General features: G+C 42.7%; 1 protein-coding gene and 1 long non-coding RNA gene across 6 annotated transcripts in view; one reads left to right on the top strand and one right to left on the bottom strand.

Annotated features, from left to right (window-relative positions):
* Positions 1-4,171, top strand: part of CLYBL (citramalyl-CoA lyase) — a 232,115-nt gene extending 227,944 nt beyond the window's left edge. For all 5 annotated transcript variants that reach the window (XM_074329490.2, XM_074329487.2, XM_088792795.1 and 2 more), the window contains one exon: positions 2,978-4,171. Coding sequence is in view for 1 of the 5 variants with exons in the window: in XM_088792795.1 (XP_088648921.1) it covers positions 2,978-3,004 (27 nt within the window). In the remaining 4 variants the exon portion in view is untranslated. The remainder of the gene's footprint in view (positions 1-2,977) is intronic.
* The window catches only part of LOC141571018 (uncharacterized), a 100,454-nt gene that overhangs the window by 59,717 nt on the left and 22,451 nt on the right, over positions 1-18,286 (bottom strand). Inside the window, exon 2 of the long non-coding RNA XR_016019160.1 lies at positions 17,200-17,295. This is a non-coding gene — a long non-coding RNA (uncharacterized LOC141571018). The remainder of the gene's footprint in view (positions 1-17,199; positions 17,296-18,286) is intronic.

Raw genomic sequence — 18,286 nt, 5'->3', positions numbered from 1 at the left:
CTTTGATTTTAATTTTAAAATTATAGAAATCTAGCATTTTGGTGTGAAAGAAAGACTTTAGAGATTATCTAGGCTGATGGTTCTGGACCCTGGCTGCATATTAGAATTACCTGTACATTAATACCAGTGTCTGGGCCCCACCGAGACTCATTAAATGAGACTCAAATATGACCTGTCATTTTGCAGATTAAAAAAGTGAAAAACAAACAAACAAAACCCGGAAAGATTAAATGTGCCTTTTATATTAGAAGCCTAAAATACATAACTATAATATGATTTGGGAACTCCTGGCCGTGCTAAACTTTAAAAAGCAAACACTTAAAACAAAGTTTCCATAATTATGTTTTGGGCCACACTAATTCTGTAATAGTTGCTTGATTCCCCCCACGTGACATGCTTTCTAATTTTATACACATTCACATCCTCGACTGATCACTGAAGATGTGGGAATAGACATAGCCTCGAAATGTCTCACATTTAATTTTTAAAATAAGGTACATTTGTATGGATGGCTGCCTGCCTATATATTTCACTTAAATTTTGACCTGTTCGGTGGCAGGATCATATTCTGAAAATTTATTTTTCTTACATATATGTAAAACATATAGGCGAAATGCAATTTTTGTCTGAGTGTCATCTGAAGATCTCAAAATACCTGAACGGTGGAACTTTACACTGTACAGTTTTTATTCAAATGGAGGCAAAGGGATATCAAATAACTCATTCGAGTGACTCCCAGTCCCATGAAGATAGGATTGAGCTTAGCCACCATCTCTGACGGCTTCGGGACAGCAAGAGAGGATATGCTGAGCCAGGGCTCCTTCTAGTAGGAAGCCTCAGCTAGGGGTTCAGGGGGCCTTTGAGCCATCTTTGTAAACACTTTCCCTCACACTGCCTCCCCCAAGGACAACACCTTCCTCACCTTCCCCCCATTCCCCTAATCTCCCTCCTTCTCCCCTTTCCCTGTACAGAGATGGTGTGCTTGCAGGTCACGAAGGGAAAAGGAGAGCTCCAGTCCTTTTGACTTGAGGGCCTGATTCTCTCAGGCCAGGACCTCCCCGGAGAGATGCAGGAAGCTTTGATCTCAATTATCTGCCTTGGGCTAAAAGACCTCTGGTTGGCCACTCTTCTAGAATCCTAATAAGGCCAGGACCTGGGATCACAGATGCAAACCTTTTTTTTTTTTTAAACCAAGGGACTGAGATGCAATGATTAAAGCTACAGAGTTACTACCAGACAGTAGGTTAACATATGGCAGACCTACGTAGCATATATTCATTCGTTCACTCCTCCAGCAGCTATTTATTGAGCTTCTATTATGTGACTGTGTAAGTAACATCACTGTGTTAGTGAGGGCTAAGAGAGTAATCCTGGAGGTGGCCCTAAGGCCCCTGTGGTCCAGTAGTTCCATCAGAAGTGAAAGCAGGGTGGACAGAGGAGGCTTTTCTTATTCGTGTTCTCTCCCCTCCCTCCCTGCCCTCACCCCCAATTCTGTTCTAATTATTCTTCATTATCCTTTACAAAAAACACACAAATCAACCAAGAACTGTTTCCAGGTCTGAGACCAAAAAAAGGAAGAAATCTAAAAGTATCTTAGAGGTAGATGCTCACGCAGCCATAAAAAAAAGAATGTTTATAAAAAGATTTAAAAGTTTTAATGGCAAGGAAAACCACTGAAAACAATGTTTGTTTTTTTGTTTTTTGGTTTTTATTGCCTATCAAATTCATTAATCATTTTTTGAGTGATAAACCTCCAAGGACCAGCACACACAGGGCTGGTGTCAGTATGACCAGGTACATTCCTCTTAAAAAATATTTGGCAATGTGAATCAACAGACTTATTGTCATCTTGTTGTGCCTTTTAAATCTAGATCTAGGAATTTATGCTAAGGAAATGCTGTGATCCTAAATACAGAAAAAGCCTCATTCCCTACTTAGTTCTCAGTTGCATTATTTAAATTACAGAGGACTGGTTAAGTAAACTGTGGGACATTTACTTGCTGGAATATTAGGCAGCCACTAAAGCTGGTGTTTCTGAAGAAAAGAAAATGTGTTTAATATAAAGACAAGTTCAAAAAAACTTGTTTAATATAAAGACAAGTTCAGAAAAACTGGACCGCCTGGCTCCCCCACTTAGCTGAGGAACCTCGGGCAAGGTACTAACCTCCCTGAGCCTTGTTTTTATTTTCTGTGAAATGGAGGTAATAGTAACTAACTACCTCATAGGATTTTTATGAGACTTATATGAGTTAACACATATAAATAACCATACTTGACACATAGTAGGTCCTTGACAAATGTTAGTGCCTATTATAATTACAATGTGAGTACAACCGTGTTAAAAAGAAATCATAACATCAGAAGAAAACACGCCCAAAAAGTTAGCAATTACTATGTTTGGATGACAAGACTATGAGTGATTTTTTATTTTTACTTCCTTTTACATTTTTATATTTCCAAATTTTTCATTAAATATATACGTACCTACATCAAAATTTTAAAACTCAGGTTGCAGCTAGTTACGAATAAAAATCTGTTGAAGCCCTGCTTTTGATCATTATATGATTACACCCTATGACCCTGAATAGAGAAGCCCCACCACATAATTGTCCTATGGGCTGAAACATCCTGCTGCCAGGACTCTGGGCATGAGCTGCCAAGGGGCTCCTTCTGACTTGGGCACCATGGTCATGTTCCCTCACTAGGAGGACAGCCTTGGCTGTGCCGGGGAGAGGAAAGCACTCAGGACTCACAGGAAGTGACCTGAGTTCCAGTCTCAGCTCTGCCACTCATTCCTTGTGAGTCCTTGGAAACAGCATTTTCCTTCTCTGTAAGGAGGAATCTCTGATGCAATTAGCAGCCTCAGAGGATCAGAAAAGCAGTCAAGGACATTTTTAAGATCCTGCCTCGGTGGTAGAAAAAGAGATCCTGAAAAATATAATGCTCCACTCTCCAATCTCGGCATTCCTTCTTCCAGGGCAGAGGGCCAGTCTGCTCTGTTTAGACACCTGGACCTGGTGCCAAGGGCGGTTTGGAGGAGGGTGCATGTCTGACCGTTTGTGGAATCATTCCTGCTTCCAAGCGGCATGCTGCAAGCAAGCCTTCACAGAAATACCAAAAGGCAAGTGTACTATCTGTCTTCACTTAATAATGCTTGAAGTTTTCACATAACAAAAGGAGATGGAACAGCCTGCCCTCGCGTTGTGGAAGCCCAATAATTCTTCCACTGACCCTACCAAAAGGGCTCTCTCTTAACTTTAAATATTAGATCTGACTAAAATGGGCAACCAATGCCCCTTGGTAAGGAAAGTAGGAATAAAATGACTGTTTGCAACTTTATTTCTCACATGGTATAGTAAGGAGGGAATTGATAATTAGCAATAACAAATAAGCTAGTATTATTCTTTGTAAAATGGACATATGTGTCAAATTTAAAGACTGTCAACATCATTTTTCTACATCTATTCTTGTGAGGTTAAAATTAAACTACAGAGACAGAAAGTTTATCTAATTTGTTCATTTCGTAGATCTAGTGTGGTAGTTGCCCTTAATAAATTTTTGCTAAATTAATCAGTTAATGAATTAATGTACAAATAAGAGATATTCTCCTCTGTATTGTGTTAGATGCTGGGGATACAGAAATATGTAACTGAGTCCCATCCCTAAAAGCTTGCTGTCCTGGAGGAGCCAGACACACAAATAGAAAAATGATTCAAGTACAAACGTGATTGATTCCTAAAGTCTACCACTAATAGTCCGTACTCATGTTTAAGCTCCTCTTATGTGTCATAGTAAAACATAATCCCTTCCTTCAAATTTCACAGTCTAGTCTGGAAAACAAACATGAAGCACAAAAAGCACAATACCACACGGACAGCAAAACAAAAATATGTACACGATAGAGAGGCAGTTCACTGTCATTTACTCATGTAGACTCTGGTATCAGACTGCCCGAGTTCACAAAGCTGTATGACCTTGGACACATTGCTTAGCCTCTCTGGGTTTCATTGTCCCATTTGTAAAAATTAGTATAACACTGGGAGCTGTAGCACAGGGTTGTTATGAAGAGTAAATGAGTTAATATCTTGTAAAACATTCAGGGTAGTGCCAGACTTGTACTAAGTACCAAATATAAATATACATGAAATAAATCTTTCCTCTGTTCTCTGCATTTTAAACTCTCATTAAGAACTCTCTGTTTGGGTTTCTCTTTGTGCATGTCTGATTCTTCTTCCCTAATAGGACTTGTGACCAAAAGCAACTTCAAAGCTGAGGACTCAGGTTACTAAGGGAAGGAAAGGTTAGATTCCTGTTTGTGGAAAATAATGAGCACCTGACCGGATGAAAACAATTCTTAAAGCAAAGAAACACCTAAACCAGGATTGTATTGTAAATTCATTCTAAACAACAACTACTTCCCCTCCCTGGTCCAGGACAGACATTACTAATCAACCTCAGTGTTCTTTCTAATTGTGTCTAAATTCAGGCTCAGAAATACTTTCTAAACAGGGCCCCAGGCAGTGACTGCTGACCAGGGCCTGCTGGTGTCTCTGGACTAAATCTTACCCTCTGGGCCTCAGGGTGGTTTTTCCCAGTGCCCTGCCACAGGAGCCACCCATACAACTGCCCTTCTCACATGTCTGAAGCCCAGCTCCCAAAATGCCCAGTCAACCTTGACTCCTGAGAGAATACAATGGAGCAGGTCCTACTTTGCCTCCCCTTGTGTGTCCATGGCCACTAGCTACCTCTGTGACCTCAGCTATGCAAGTTACTTATCCCTCTCTGAGCCTCCAATTCCTCTTGGGTAAATAGGACCTGCCTCCCAGATCGCTGCAAGGATTAAATGTCATATGTAATGGTACGCAGCTGGAGTGGGCTCTCAGTCAATGGTGGATGCCATCAGTGTTAAGCCCAGCTCTGTCTTCCCCCCAGCCAGGCACAGTGCCTTCATGACTCCACTGCCAGGGTCCTGGCATAACATAAAACAGGGCTGGGATGCTCCTGATGCTCCTGTTTAAGCCACTGTTGCCCCCCACTCAACATTAACTGTTGATGAACTCAAGGTCACTTGGGAAGAGTGAAGGCCAGCAGTGGAGCAGTGGTAGGAGGGGTGAGGGGTGGGGAATGAAAGGATCCCCACACACGCAGGGAGTCCACCCAGTCCCTATGGGAGGGGACATTTGACTCTCAGAGAGGTGCCTTTGGTGCCTTTGGGGATGGGCCAGGTGGACAGGACCGTCTCCAGCTCCTCTCTCTCTATTTGCTTTAAGACTGGAAGGAAATATGTATGTATGTGTATATATATATATATATATATATATATATATATATATATATATATATATATATTTGTATTGTATATGTATAAATATATATATTTAATTTGTATTGGGGAATATTGGGGAACAGTGTGTTTCTCCAGGACCCATCAGCTGCAAGTAGTTGTCCTCCAATCTAGTTGTGGAGGGTGCAGCTCAGCTCCAAGTCTAGTTGCCGTTTTCAATCTTTCGTTGTAGGGGGCACAGCCCACCATCCCATGTGGGAATAGAACTGGCAACCTTGTTGTTGAGAGCTTGCGCTCTAACCAGCTGAGCCATCTGGCCACCCATGCCTTCTCTAGCTTCTCCTAATTCAGGGCTGACTTACCTCTATTTCTGGAGCCACTTTCATTACCTCCTCCCAACTGGACCTCTGTATGAAGGCCTCAAACATGAGTTCCTGTCCCCTCTTCAATCAGGAGGGCTGGTCCCTGAGAAGCTTAGCCTTGGCCTTGTATCTCTGCTTCATCCGCCCTACTCTGACTCTCTAATCCTCTCTGACTCAGCCTAACCCTTTCTGACTCTGCCTCCCCTCTCTGTCTGACCCCTGCCCCCACCTCACCCCTCTGATTGTGTCACAGCCTGCTCTTACCAAGTATGTATGTGACGTCCCCCTACCATCACACAGAGGAGCAGATCCTGCTTTCCCCACCCAGAGAAAGTAGCCTTGCATCCTTTGGACACAGCCCATGCTCAAGGACAGCAAATTAGTCAAGGGCTGGCATTTCTCAGTTATCCACGGAACAGCCTGTGACCCTCCTCTCTTCCCTGTGCCCATCCCGCAAGTCAACTCCACCAAACCCAGGGCTCTTCATGTAAAGACTGTCAATAGTTCCATGGTAGGCTTCTCTTCCGAGAGTTTACAAGTCAGCTGGGAAACAAAATGAGCCCAGGCGGAAAGTTGCTTTACAAGGGAGCAAATCCGGGCAGAAAACACAGTGCAGCGGGAGAGAAACTCAGCATTGAAATCTTGGCCAATTTAATGTCTACATTAAAAACGGATTTGTGTGGAATGCAGCCGCTTCCTTTAATTGCTCCAAATAAATATCCTGGGTAATTTTAAGCCATATATTACCAAGGAAGTGCTTAGGGGTATTGTTTGCTGAGAAAGGCGTTACATAAATTGAAACTCCTTTTGCTCAGAGCTGAGTCCTGAAAGTTCATGCAGTGAGAAACATTTCTCACCGTGCACAACTGTGAATTGTATATAAAATTAAATTTTCTGATTAAAATCTGTATTGTTGGCCCTCCTGCTGGTTGCCACCATTTTGCTGAAATAAGATACTATTTGTGGTAATGGCAGTGAGGGAAACCTGTTATCACTGATTGTAAACTGGCTTCACTCCTACGGCTTAAAAATCTGGAGAGCTTTATTGTGCAAACATTGCATTTTCCGTACAAATATTACAGAGCAAAGCTTTACTACTGATTCATCAGCCAGGGTGTAAGCAGGTTTACAATGTGAGCCCAACTGCCCTAAATCTCCTGCACACCCAACACTGGGCTGCAGTTAGGCCTCAGCAAGGTGGATGATGCCACCGGTAGGAGAATGAAACAAGCCTTTATCATCGTCTGCTTTTTTTTAATTTAAAAAATATTTTTTCTTCACAAGGGCATTATTATTTGAGAGAGGGAGGAAGATAAAGGGAAAGATGAGGCCTAGGAAGAGTTCGAATCTCAGAGCCCTCTGGCCCCACCTGTGCCCCAGGAAACCAGCCGTGTTGCCTTTTAAGGATTGACACCACCACCCCCAGTGCCTCTCCCCCGACTGCAATCTCCAAACCCCAGTTCTGAGAATCGGCTTTATGAAAATCAGCTACAACTCCGCACAGCATTACTAACAGAGGGTTCCAAGTTAACAGCTTCAGTTGACAAATACAGATTCTGAAACCAAGAAAAATGAGGATTTATTTTTTTCCTAAGAAGACGTGTACTCAGAATTAGAACCCTGAGGGCTGGCTTTTCATTTCTCATTTTCCCCAGCTTTCAGTTTACAAGTGAACGCTCTCCAAAAGTCAGCATCAGCCAGGCACACATAAATATTTTTTATTGCCTTCTAACCACAGAATAGATTGTCCCTCTCTTACATTTTGTAAATCATTTTGTTGCTTGGGTAATACAAAATAGATTTGACTTACAAAGAAAGATGGGGGCGGGGCAGGGAGGAGAAAGATTTAGCAAAATGATTGATCCATAGTAGTATAGCTCATATTTTGACAAATAAAAATGAAGCCAAAATGAATCGATTTCTTAAGGAACAACCTAGTCTGAATACAAGGAATCTCACCAAATCTTTTTCTAGAAAAGAGCACTGAGGTTACAGGCAACGCCAGTGCTAGAGTAGAATAAACTCAGCCACTTCCTCTGAGGGAGCAAATGCAAGGGAAGTGGGTTGAGGTAGATGGGTCCTCAAAGACAAGAAGTTCAAAGGCATAGACCACCCGGAAGGCACCTAGGTAAATGGGTCTGATCTCTCACACACCACCCTTCTTTGCTCGAAAATCCAATCCTAGATATTCATATGCATTAACCTGAGCTGGTCTCCCCTGTGGGGAGAATTGCTGGGGACAAAAACAGGAAGTGCCCCGGTTGGGTTCCTGACTCAACCCCCAAATGTAAAGCCTTGCCTATAGAACAGAGTTTGAGGAAACAACTGTTATTATGCTTACTTCTGTTTCAATTTCATAATTATTAAATAAATTAATTTACAAATCTGTGAATTAGCTATCTTTGAAAATTATTCTACTGGTTTTCTTTTCTCCCACTAAACTTCTCTTATATTTTCCAGTCTTTCATAGTTTCCACACATCTAAATAGTTCTAACCTGAGCATTTTACATGGTCATTGGGGGGGAGGGGGGAGTGTTGAAAAAGAATCTGTTTTCCCTTTTTTTTTCTTATTTAACATCCATCTACAATCCCTCTGTTTGAAAACCAATAACAGTATCAGTTGCAATATTTCACTCATTCATTCAATAATTTGTCTTGAATTTACTGGGTGCTAAGTGCTAGGCTATTAATCCTCTTTCACTCAAGAGTTCTGCCAGCCCAGGGAATACATCAGAACTCTTAGCTTGACTGTCTTTTGAACTAGGATTTAAAGATCCCAGAAGAATCTACAAAAGGAACTCGCACCTGATGAGGCATCCTTCTCTCAACTTTCCTCCTTTGTCTCACTTCCTGCCCCTTTCCAGTAACCCAGCATCCCTGTTCTGCTCTGGGTTCTGCTCCCCAAGGGATTCCTTTCCATGGCTCCATTAGCTCCTCTAGTCTTGACCAAAGATGGAATGCTTGACCTCTCCATGCCTCTGTCCAGACTTTGCCCACATTTTTGCTCTAGTTCTGAGAATCGGCTTGATTTCTTTAAATAGATTGTTTTTAAAGAAAAACCGTCAATATTTCACTGACTTTCCACACTTTGTAGCAAGAAGACACGTCTGTCCTATATAGAGCATAAAAAGTCAATGACAGGACAGATCCATCTAAAAATGACTCACGATTTTAATAGGCTGCTTATGTGCCCAACAAGCACAGCCAGAGTGGGCCAAGCCTGACAGCAGGGCAAGAGGGGAAGAGCTGGGGCAAGGAGGACCTCCAGGGACCAGTGGTACTGTCACCATCACGCCACCACCACCAAGGCCCTCACGTCCAGGTTTACACTGAAGAGCTAGACAGTGGGGCCCAGCCCCCATTTGGGGGTATTGTTGGACAGTCCTAAAAGGGATGGCAGTCTCGGTCTCCCTCTCAAGGAAGAGGTGAGTCCTCAGACAGGAACCTGCAATTCTGATAGTTAGCCATAACACAGTTCTCTTCCAAATCGGTTCCCCAAAGAGAAGGGCCAAGCCCCATCTCCCCATGAACCTATTCTTCCCCATCACAGACCACAGAGACTCCAAGGTCATCAGGTAAATAGCTCTGATGGTATCACTCTACTCCGCAGCCAGATGAGGAGTTGAAATCCTGTTGTTCACCAGCAAGAAGGAGATCCAATGGGTATAGCATGCCAGGCTTATCCACCTTCTTCCCACTTCATCTCTCCATCTTTCTCCTGGTATCGAGTATCTTGTTTCTACTTCCTTCTACTTCTTATCCCCTTCCAGAGTTCTAGCTCTTTCTTTTGGATTGGCTGACACCAGAGGGCAACATAATCTCACCTACATGTCAGTTGTTTCCTTTCACCAGTAGAGGGAAGAGCTTGAGAGAACCTATAAGAACTAGGAGGTATGTGCAAATTATTTGGAAATAATGGAATTAGCTAGTGTGATAGAACAGCTCTCTCAAAGGCATGCCTTGCCAAGACATTCTGTTCCCGTTGGTAAATAATCTGTTATAAAAACTGTTTAAATGCGTATTAACTCACCAGAGCACGACACTGGCAAAATATCCCTCCAGGCTGTATTTTGCAAAGACACAACTTTCATGTGATGTGAGACCTGAGATTAAACTAACAGAAGTCATGCATATTTCAAGGTAACACTGATGCACCATCCCTTACTCACTATTTAGTCTTTTCGATCTGGTTTTTATTTTGTTTCAGAAATAATTGGTAAGGCGTTTAGCCCTGAATGTCTTGTTTTGAGTACCTGTCATCGTAGCATTCTAGGTGCTTTGAGAGTACAGATGGACTTATTTGGGCAAGTGAAAATGACTATGAACCAAGGAGCAGAGCCCTGGGGGCAAAAAGCATCCAAGCAGCCCCTGTCAAACTGGGAAGTCCATGCCCTGGCATCCTTCACCACACCCTGCCCATTCTGCCATGCATAGTGAGGAAATTAAAGAAGCTTCCATTTGAAAAACGTTTGGAAGAAAGGGATTTAGAAATTAAAATTGTGCCATTGAACTGACCATTTACCAAACAATCACCTGCACCAAGTTAACAGGAATACCTTTCAAAAGCAGACAATGTAGAGAGAAGCAACCTGCTCAACCACTGCAATGGCTCAATGGTTTGCATCTAATTACATGGCCTGGATATTTTCTGCTTGGTGTCCCAGGCTTTGAACCATTTCCAAAGCCAGAGCTTTATAGAAAGATCTTTTAAAACCCTATGGGTCTGTGATTCTGTCCTTCTTTAGGTGGATTTTTTAATCTGATTTGCTGAATTTATCCATATGACTTTGCCTTCATTTCTTCATCAACACTCTTTCCTTGATTAATTATCTAATGCAAGAGTTCTTGTCCAGAGGTCCAGAAGTAGACGAGCATTTCCACAAATCCTTTGAAATTGTGAGCAAAATTCTATGCGTATACACATCATGGTCTTTCTGGGGAGAGAGGCCCATAACTTTCATCATATTCTAAAAGGGCTCCATGACCTCCATCTTGTCACTGTGTATTCATGATGCTCACCAGACCAGAGTTTCCCCAATCACAATGAAAGAATGGGTTACAGACGTGAGCCTGAGCCTCTCATCAACTCAACTCTTGGGTGGCTAAACAGGGCCAGGAATGGCTGGAGCTTCCAAGCTAGTCATTTCCTGCCAAGAGCTGCCCAGTTGCTATAAAAATATTGTTTTCTCTGTGTGCCACGGTGGATAAAAGGTTGGAAAGCACTGCAGTAGTCTTTTCACTTTTATCCCATCCACTGTCTTTGCTCTCTGCATCTCTTCCCTCATTTCCATGGCCTTAATTCTCCAAAGAGAAGCTTGGCATTGATTTGGCCACCTCTGCTCAAATCTACGCTTTATATGCTTTACCAGGAAAGAAAGTCATGTGGTATCTCCCTTTGCTAAAAACGCTCCTTGGTAGTGCAAGCTTGGAGCATGCCTTGTTGGCCACATGGTGGTGAGACCAACTCATTCCCCCTTTCCTGGGCTATTACTTTTGCTAATCCAATGTGTTTGCCCTTTTTCCTGCAGTAGCTCTCCCTTGCCCATGAGTCTGGAAGAATCTCTATGACAGTTCCCTAAATGGCTCCCAGCTTCATGCAGATATTCCTCAAAAGCACTTTTATGCAAAGACTCTTTCAAACCAAGAAAGACATTAAAATCATATACAGAACCTACGTGTAACCATTCAAACTCAGACATGAACAGGGTAGGCAAATTCCCATGACTCCTGGCTAACATGGAGCACCCCAAAATAGTATGTCCTCCCAAGCCCTCCCCTGCCTAACCCCCAAAACACACAAAAATTCTCATGTTCCATGACCAGACAGGACATCCAGGGTCAGTCTCATTACCTATTGCTCAGATCTCACTATTTTACTATCGACCATTTTATAATTTTGGCAAACTGAGAAGTATGCCATTCCCTTGGAATTAACTTATGATCCGGATTTTTATGTGAGTTCCAACAAAATGTTGACAACTGTCTCCTGCACTTCAACTATCCAGTTGAAAGTCTTGATCACCAAATTATTAAATATTCCTCTAGCCCACACCAGATTTCTATTAGGAAATTAAACTATCTTTCTTCATTTTACCAGTTGGCCAAGCTGACAGCCCAAAACGTCAACAAGGGTTTCTAACAGCTTCAAAACTTCCTTCCTTCTTACCTGAACCACCTGATCCTAGACATGTCTCTGACCCATAATTTCTTAGTCAACACATCATTTCAAAAATATCTTACTTTTGAGAGAAAAGACATTGCTGCTAAACCGTAAGGAACTACAAGTATATGTTTGTTAAATATGTGAGCATAGTGTTCCAATCAGGAGGTTATATGGGATAAAATAAGGAGTGTGAGGTGGAAACTGGGTGTAACCGTCCTCCTGGGAGAGCCCTGGGAGAGTCTTCTAAACCTGTGACTGTCGCAGAGGCCCAAGGCTTGCAGATTTCACTTTGCTACCCAAGAAAAGTCCAAGCCCACGAAGAAGTCTTTAAAAACGAAAAAACAAAAAAACAAAAATCTACCATCACCAACTCTAAAATAAATGAATTATTCTTACAATATTTCCAACTGTAGTTAGAAAGCTTCTTCCGCCATCTGGGTGCTCCTTGCAAGTGCCACTGTCAGCATGACAGACCGTTGCTGAAGCGCATTTGTACTTAGATGAGCTACTTCCTTCTTAATGAAACTGACAACCAGACTGAATTCAGGATCACTTCACTTGGAGGGTAAAGCCCTGGAAAATCCTTCAAGAAAGCAGGCATATCGCTTTTCTATGTATTTTAGAAATAGGAGGAAATAGTTGAATAAATTGCTGCCTAAAAATCACTAGCAGTCACTTGAAACCTTTTTTTTTTTTTGCCAATATCTGGACTTACAAAAAGCTATGTGATGGTATCTCCAAAATAAAAAATAAAGAAAAGATTACATTTTCTTTTTACAATAAAACAACACGTAGATTTACAACTTGCAAAAAAAAAATTTAAATCTTGTTTTTAAAGTATTTGTTGAACTGACAATGAAACGCTGCACTCGCAGCTGCAGTCATTGTAACAATAGATTTACTAGTTATTATCACTAACCTTAAGTGTATATACCAGCTTTCGAAAGGGGAGATGAATACATTTGGTGGGGGGCTGGTGGAATATACACAGTAGAGATTTGCAGGATGATTATAAATAAATGAAACATTAAGCACACCCCTAACCAGTCTCTTATTCAAATCGTATACAATGGAGGTCGTGCTGTTTTAAACTTGATTTGGATTTCTGGATCCCAGTTCTCAAGGGCCTGAAAAATTCTGTAATACTAATGATTAACAATATTCTTTATTTTGTCAAAGGGAGCCACTTGAATTTAGTTCATGGTGATGTTTGTTTCCATTTTCAATTCATTTTAATGGCTAAAGTTTGAACTGCAATGAAAGCTTCCCTCTCCTTGTATTTTTCATTTACGCGTGAGTTTCAAAGTATAATGTTTTAACATCATTTCATTTTCCTTTTGATCAACCCAATAGCTAAAGTTTCTTTGATATACACTTCGATTTTTTTGACCATCTCTAAGTAAATAAGAAACGCTTTCTACTTGATACTAAGCTAATATGTTTTTCGACACGGGGTTTTCAAAGCATAAGCATCAGTTTGCAAATCCCCCAACAGAGTCCTGTAAGGAATAAGCCATAGGGAAACACGTGTAAAGTAACTGCTGTGTTACCAGGTCCAGGATATAAAAGTCTGCCTGGAACCCCAGATGATGACCTTTCATTTTCCAATATATGGTCTCTCTTAAAACATAAATGCACAATAAGAAAATTAAGTAGAGAAATAATTCCATATATAGAATAGCACCGTGGGTTCCTGGATTCTGCAAGGTTCCAAACCCCAATTATGTCATGCTGTACCAGAGTTGAGTGTATTGTGTGTCACCTTCTCTTTCCTGACCCACCCACCCCCAACTGCTCCTTTGTGTCCCTGTTGGTCCCTATATGACCTTCATTATAGTACCCGTCACACTTAAACTGTCCACACCACTGGCTTCCACATTTGTGTTTCTGGCCACACAACAGACTCCTCAAGAGTGGGAGTGAGTACCTCTGTCACTTGTATCCCCATCAACTGCCATAGCCCTTCTGACAACAATGTGTTCACAAGTATAGAAAGAACAAATACCTGGGTTCTCCAGAATCCTTGTTTTGCTCTAAATCCCACTTGGCACATTTAGCCTGAAGCTACTTTCCATCTAGAACAAGGATAAATCAAGCCTTTTAGATTTTCTAGTAAAGACCCAGGTGGTGAGAAATACCAGTACTAATGCCCAAAGAAGTGGGAGGAAGCTAGGAAGTAGAGACATGTGCTCAGGGTACATTCAGGACAGGAGAGAAACAAAGTAAATGGGAGATGGAGACACCGACGAGGTCATGGAGTGAGTGGGAATCACACAAAGGTATGGAGAAGCCACACAGGAATTGTGACACGAGTGGGGACATTTCCCCTCTTGCAGCCACTGCCCCAGCAACACAAGTGCTGGCCCTAAACAATCCACTACCCCTGGACTGTCGGAGGCCTTCCTTTCCATCCCAGGCTGCCTGGCTTCTGCTGCCTGAACAAGGTCTCCAGCTTCAGACCTTCTCCCTGCCTTTCCCAACACGCATGCCCAGACCACTGTCCCAGGACTCTGCCAGGTGACAGCCAGCCAGGCACTCACACTGGCGTGTTGTGCTGCTCCTCCCAGTGACTCGGTTCCACGTTAACAGGTAACCTTCCTGCTGGGGATGTCAGCCCGCCCGACAAAGGCCACCTTTGGGGCCAGATGGACATTTTGGTGCCGTAAAATCTCACTGTCAAGGTTGCCACCTGTCTCCAAATAGGGTCTACACCCAGGAAGAGCTAAGAATCCAGGGAGTACAAATGATTTGGTCCTATACACTCCAATTGCCAGCTCCTTAAAGGAGGGTCAGTTATTAAAAATTCAACATGTGCCAGGCATTGTGCTGGTCATGACTTTTGTTTAGAGACTGATTCTTTAATGACTCCTCTAAACATCAGTCCTCAATGAGATACCATTTCTCACCCATTAAGATGGCAATTCTCGATGCAAATTTTTTAAAAACAGAAAATAAGTATCAGTGAGAAATTGGAACCCTTGTGCACTGCTGGTGGGGGCGTAAAATGGTGCAACTGCTATGGAAAACAGTATAACGGTTTTTCTGAAAATTAAGTATAGAATTACCATATGATCCAGCAATTCCACTTCTGGGTATAGACCCAAAACAATTGAAAGCAGGGGTTCAAACTTGTGTGTCAGTATTCCCAGCAGCAGTATTCACAGTAGCCAAAAGACGGAAACAACCCAGATGTCCATCAACAGATGAATTGACAAATAAAATGTGGTCTATCCTTACACTAGAATATTACTTAGCCTTAAATTGAAGAAAATTCTGACACGTGCTACAATATTGACAAACTTATGCTAAGTGAAAGAAGTCAGTCACAAAAGGACAAATATTGTATGATTCTACTTACATGAGGTTCCTAGAATCATCAAATTCATAGAGTCAGAAAGTAGCACAGTGGTTGCCAGGAGCCGGGGAGGGAGCCATAGGGAGTTACTGTTTAGTAGGTAGAGAGTCTCAGCTTGGGAACATAAAAACTTTCCGGAGATGGATGGTGGTGATGGTTACACAACAATGTCAGTGTTCTTATGACCTAATGACCTGAACTGCACTCTTAAACATGGTTAAAATGGTAAAGTTTATATTATGTATATATTTTACTACCATCTTTTAAAAAAAAAATCCACCTCACTTCTGCCATCCCTAAAACCTAATGTTATCTACTCAAGCACCCCAAAGAGCAATCATCTGGGACCGCTACCCATACCCCTAACTTGTCCCTGGCCTGTTCGTTCGGACATTGTCCCTCTCTGCACCTCTGGCCACCAAGCCCAAGGTTGGTGCCTCATCTCCCCATTGTCTGTACCTCGGCTTTTCCACACTGACCTCACAATGGCTGGGCCTTCTGCCTTTCTGGGGCCTGTGTTTGTGCTCAAATTCCAGCTCCCCAAACCGAAGAGTAAACCTTACACTCCCTCAGGAGGGAGAAGTGGACAAAAAGAAACATAAAAAAACTATTTTCATCTTCATCTTTAGACAATACTCTAGTAATGTATTAAGTGCTTTATGTGCCAAGTACTGTATTAAGCATTTTGTTAATCAACTCATTTAAATTCACAAAACAATCTAACAAGTTAGTTCTCATGACCATTATCCCCATTTTATAGATGAAGAAGCTGAGACTTGAAGATGATAAGTCATTTGCCTAAGGTCCCAAAGCCAGAGAGGCACAGGTTCAGGATACTAAGCGAGTAGTCTGACAGCCCGTGTTAAGCTACGATGACACGCCATAAGAAATCTTTTATAAACCTCAATCCCAGAGGACACCATCTTGATTCTTTCCCTCACTGATGTTAAAGTTAGTATTTGGAAAAGGAGAAAATGTTTGCTACAATCTGACCACTGCTCATCTCTGAAAAAGGAGTCACAAAAGGCCAGATGGAAGCTAAAGGTCCCACTGTGTAAAAACAGTAAAAACAAATCTCCACGTAACTGGATAATAGCCCACTCTAGAAAATGCTGAGGCCAGAGTCTCAAAGCAGACTATTTCCTGAGCTCTGTTGGCCGGCTAGTTTTAAACCCCAGCATCTAATTCATAATGTTGGGAAAGCCTTTTAGGAGGGTTTCCATAAAGGCAGCAAGGACAGTCAAATACTGGTGTTTCCCAAACGCAGGTCTGTACGACCGGGCTACCTCTCCAGCTCACAAGCAGTGCTTAGGTGTTTAATTTGGAATTTGATCGCTGCCTAAATTTCGAGATCTCCTGCAGGTGCCGCACACAAAGAATCCTCAGTGGCCACTGGCAGAAATGCTTAGAAAAACAATCCTCCAGGTTGTTGCAATCACAACTACCACTTTCACTCCCCGCCTCCCTGTCACAGAAGAGGCTGTTTTGACTTGAATTACAGGGGCCCATGTGGACTACCTGCGGTCCAAATGTGCGTGTGACAATGGACACTCCTTTGCTGGCAGTCCGGTGCTATTTCAGACACTGTTGGACAGATGGGCTCTGTTCCGAGTGGGGACGATCCATGCCTCAGAGAGGAAATTTTTATAGGGTTGTCTTCTCCCCATACAGAAAATGTCCTCATCACTTTGCCAAGGTGGGGGCTACATGGGGACAGATCACTTCTGAATAGAGGATTGACAGTTTCTCCTCCTCACATTCTCTCTCCCATCTCAGGGCCTAGACGTAATTGCAGGGATCCTGGTTGTTTGCTACCCCCCCCCCCCGCCCCCGCTCAGCTCCTGTTTCTGCCATGTGTGGGGCATGTGCTTGGAGCTCAGCAGCTGTTGGAACACAGTAAATCCATTCACATACTGACATATCCCAATGACTAATACGGGCTTAGCGAGGAAACAGAAGCATTTGACAAGCAGAAACAACTGAATTACTTTTGGAGGGGTGAGGAAATGACACCCCCAATGGGCTTTATCTCACCATTTGGTTTGGACTGGGGAGCTCACCGTGGGAGGCCGCCGGGGATGTCATCCCGGCATCCACCATCATTCATTCTGAGCAGAAGAGGAGCCGGGCCTGTGTTTGGAAAGCAGAAGTAAGAGGTATGAGGAGGTGGTGGTTTGGCGACCATCCTGGACATGAAGAAAATAAATCACTCCAACTCAAATACTTGAAGTAGACGCAGTGTCATTTGCAGTTTGGAGTGTGGGTATTGAAACCAGACAGAACCGAGTTCAAATCCTGCCTCTGCCACTTATTCTATGACCAAGCCATGTCACTTCCAAGCCTCTGTTCCCTCCTTTGTAAAATGGGGATAATAATAGGATGCCTACCTAATGGGGCTGTTAAGGAATGAATAAGACGATTGTATACTCGTAAACCACTTACGTACATGTGTGTATAAAGCCTGATATAGTACAATAAGCACTTAACAACAGGTATTAATCCCAACAGTACATTTTAAATAGAAGACAATGAACTTTGTATTTGTTCACACATGCAGATAGGTAACATAGAAATCAAAATGAAACTCGACCCTTCACTGCTTCAAAACACACTTTCTCGCCAAGACCCCCACCCCCACCTGCCTCGGAACCTCCGCCACGAGGTGAGTTGGAGAATTGCCTAGGTTTCAAGATGTCAGGGCCCCACTAGGCCACGTGTTCTGCATCAGACCTCCACAAACAGGCTCCTGCCTAACGTGGAACACCAGTAAGGACATGTCCCCACACCATACCCATAAATCACAGGGCAGCGATATGCATGGATCTTCAGCCATGGTGTCTGGGACGTTTCATCCCACAGAACCTACTGGACTGGATATTAATGAGTATTATACAAAGTGTTATATGCTGCATCAAAGGCACACAATTTTATTCTCTTCAACAGCAATTATGATAATCTCCACTTCTGACGTGTACCAACTGATGAGGTTCCTTCCCTTTTGGACACTGAAAGGCCACCACTCAGAACCCACCAGAGCCCCTCCACAAGCCAGTGAGAGGAGGGGAGCGTGGCTTGTTCACACCTGCTCTCTAACCCAGGAAGTCAGCCAGGAAGGTCATGG

The sequence above is a fragment of the Rhinolophus sinicus genome, chromosome 16 (assembly GCF_057876585.1).
Source record: "Rhinolophus sinicus isolate RSI-liver-muscle chromosome 16, RSI-T2T, whole genome shotgun sequence".
In the NCBI taxonomy this organism is placed as follows: Eukaryota; Metazoa; Chordata; class Mammalia; order Chiroptera; family Rhinolophidae; genus Rhinolophus; species Rhinolophus sinicus.
This window is presented reverse-complemented; position numbering and strand designations above follow the sequence as displayed.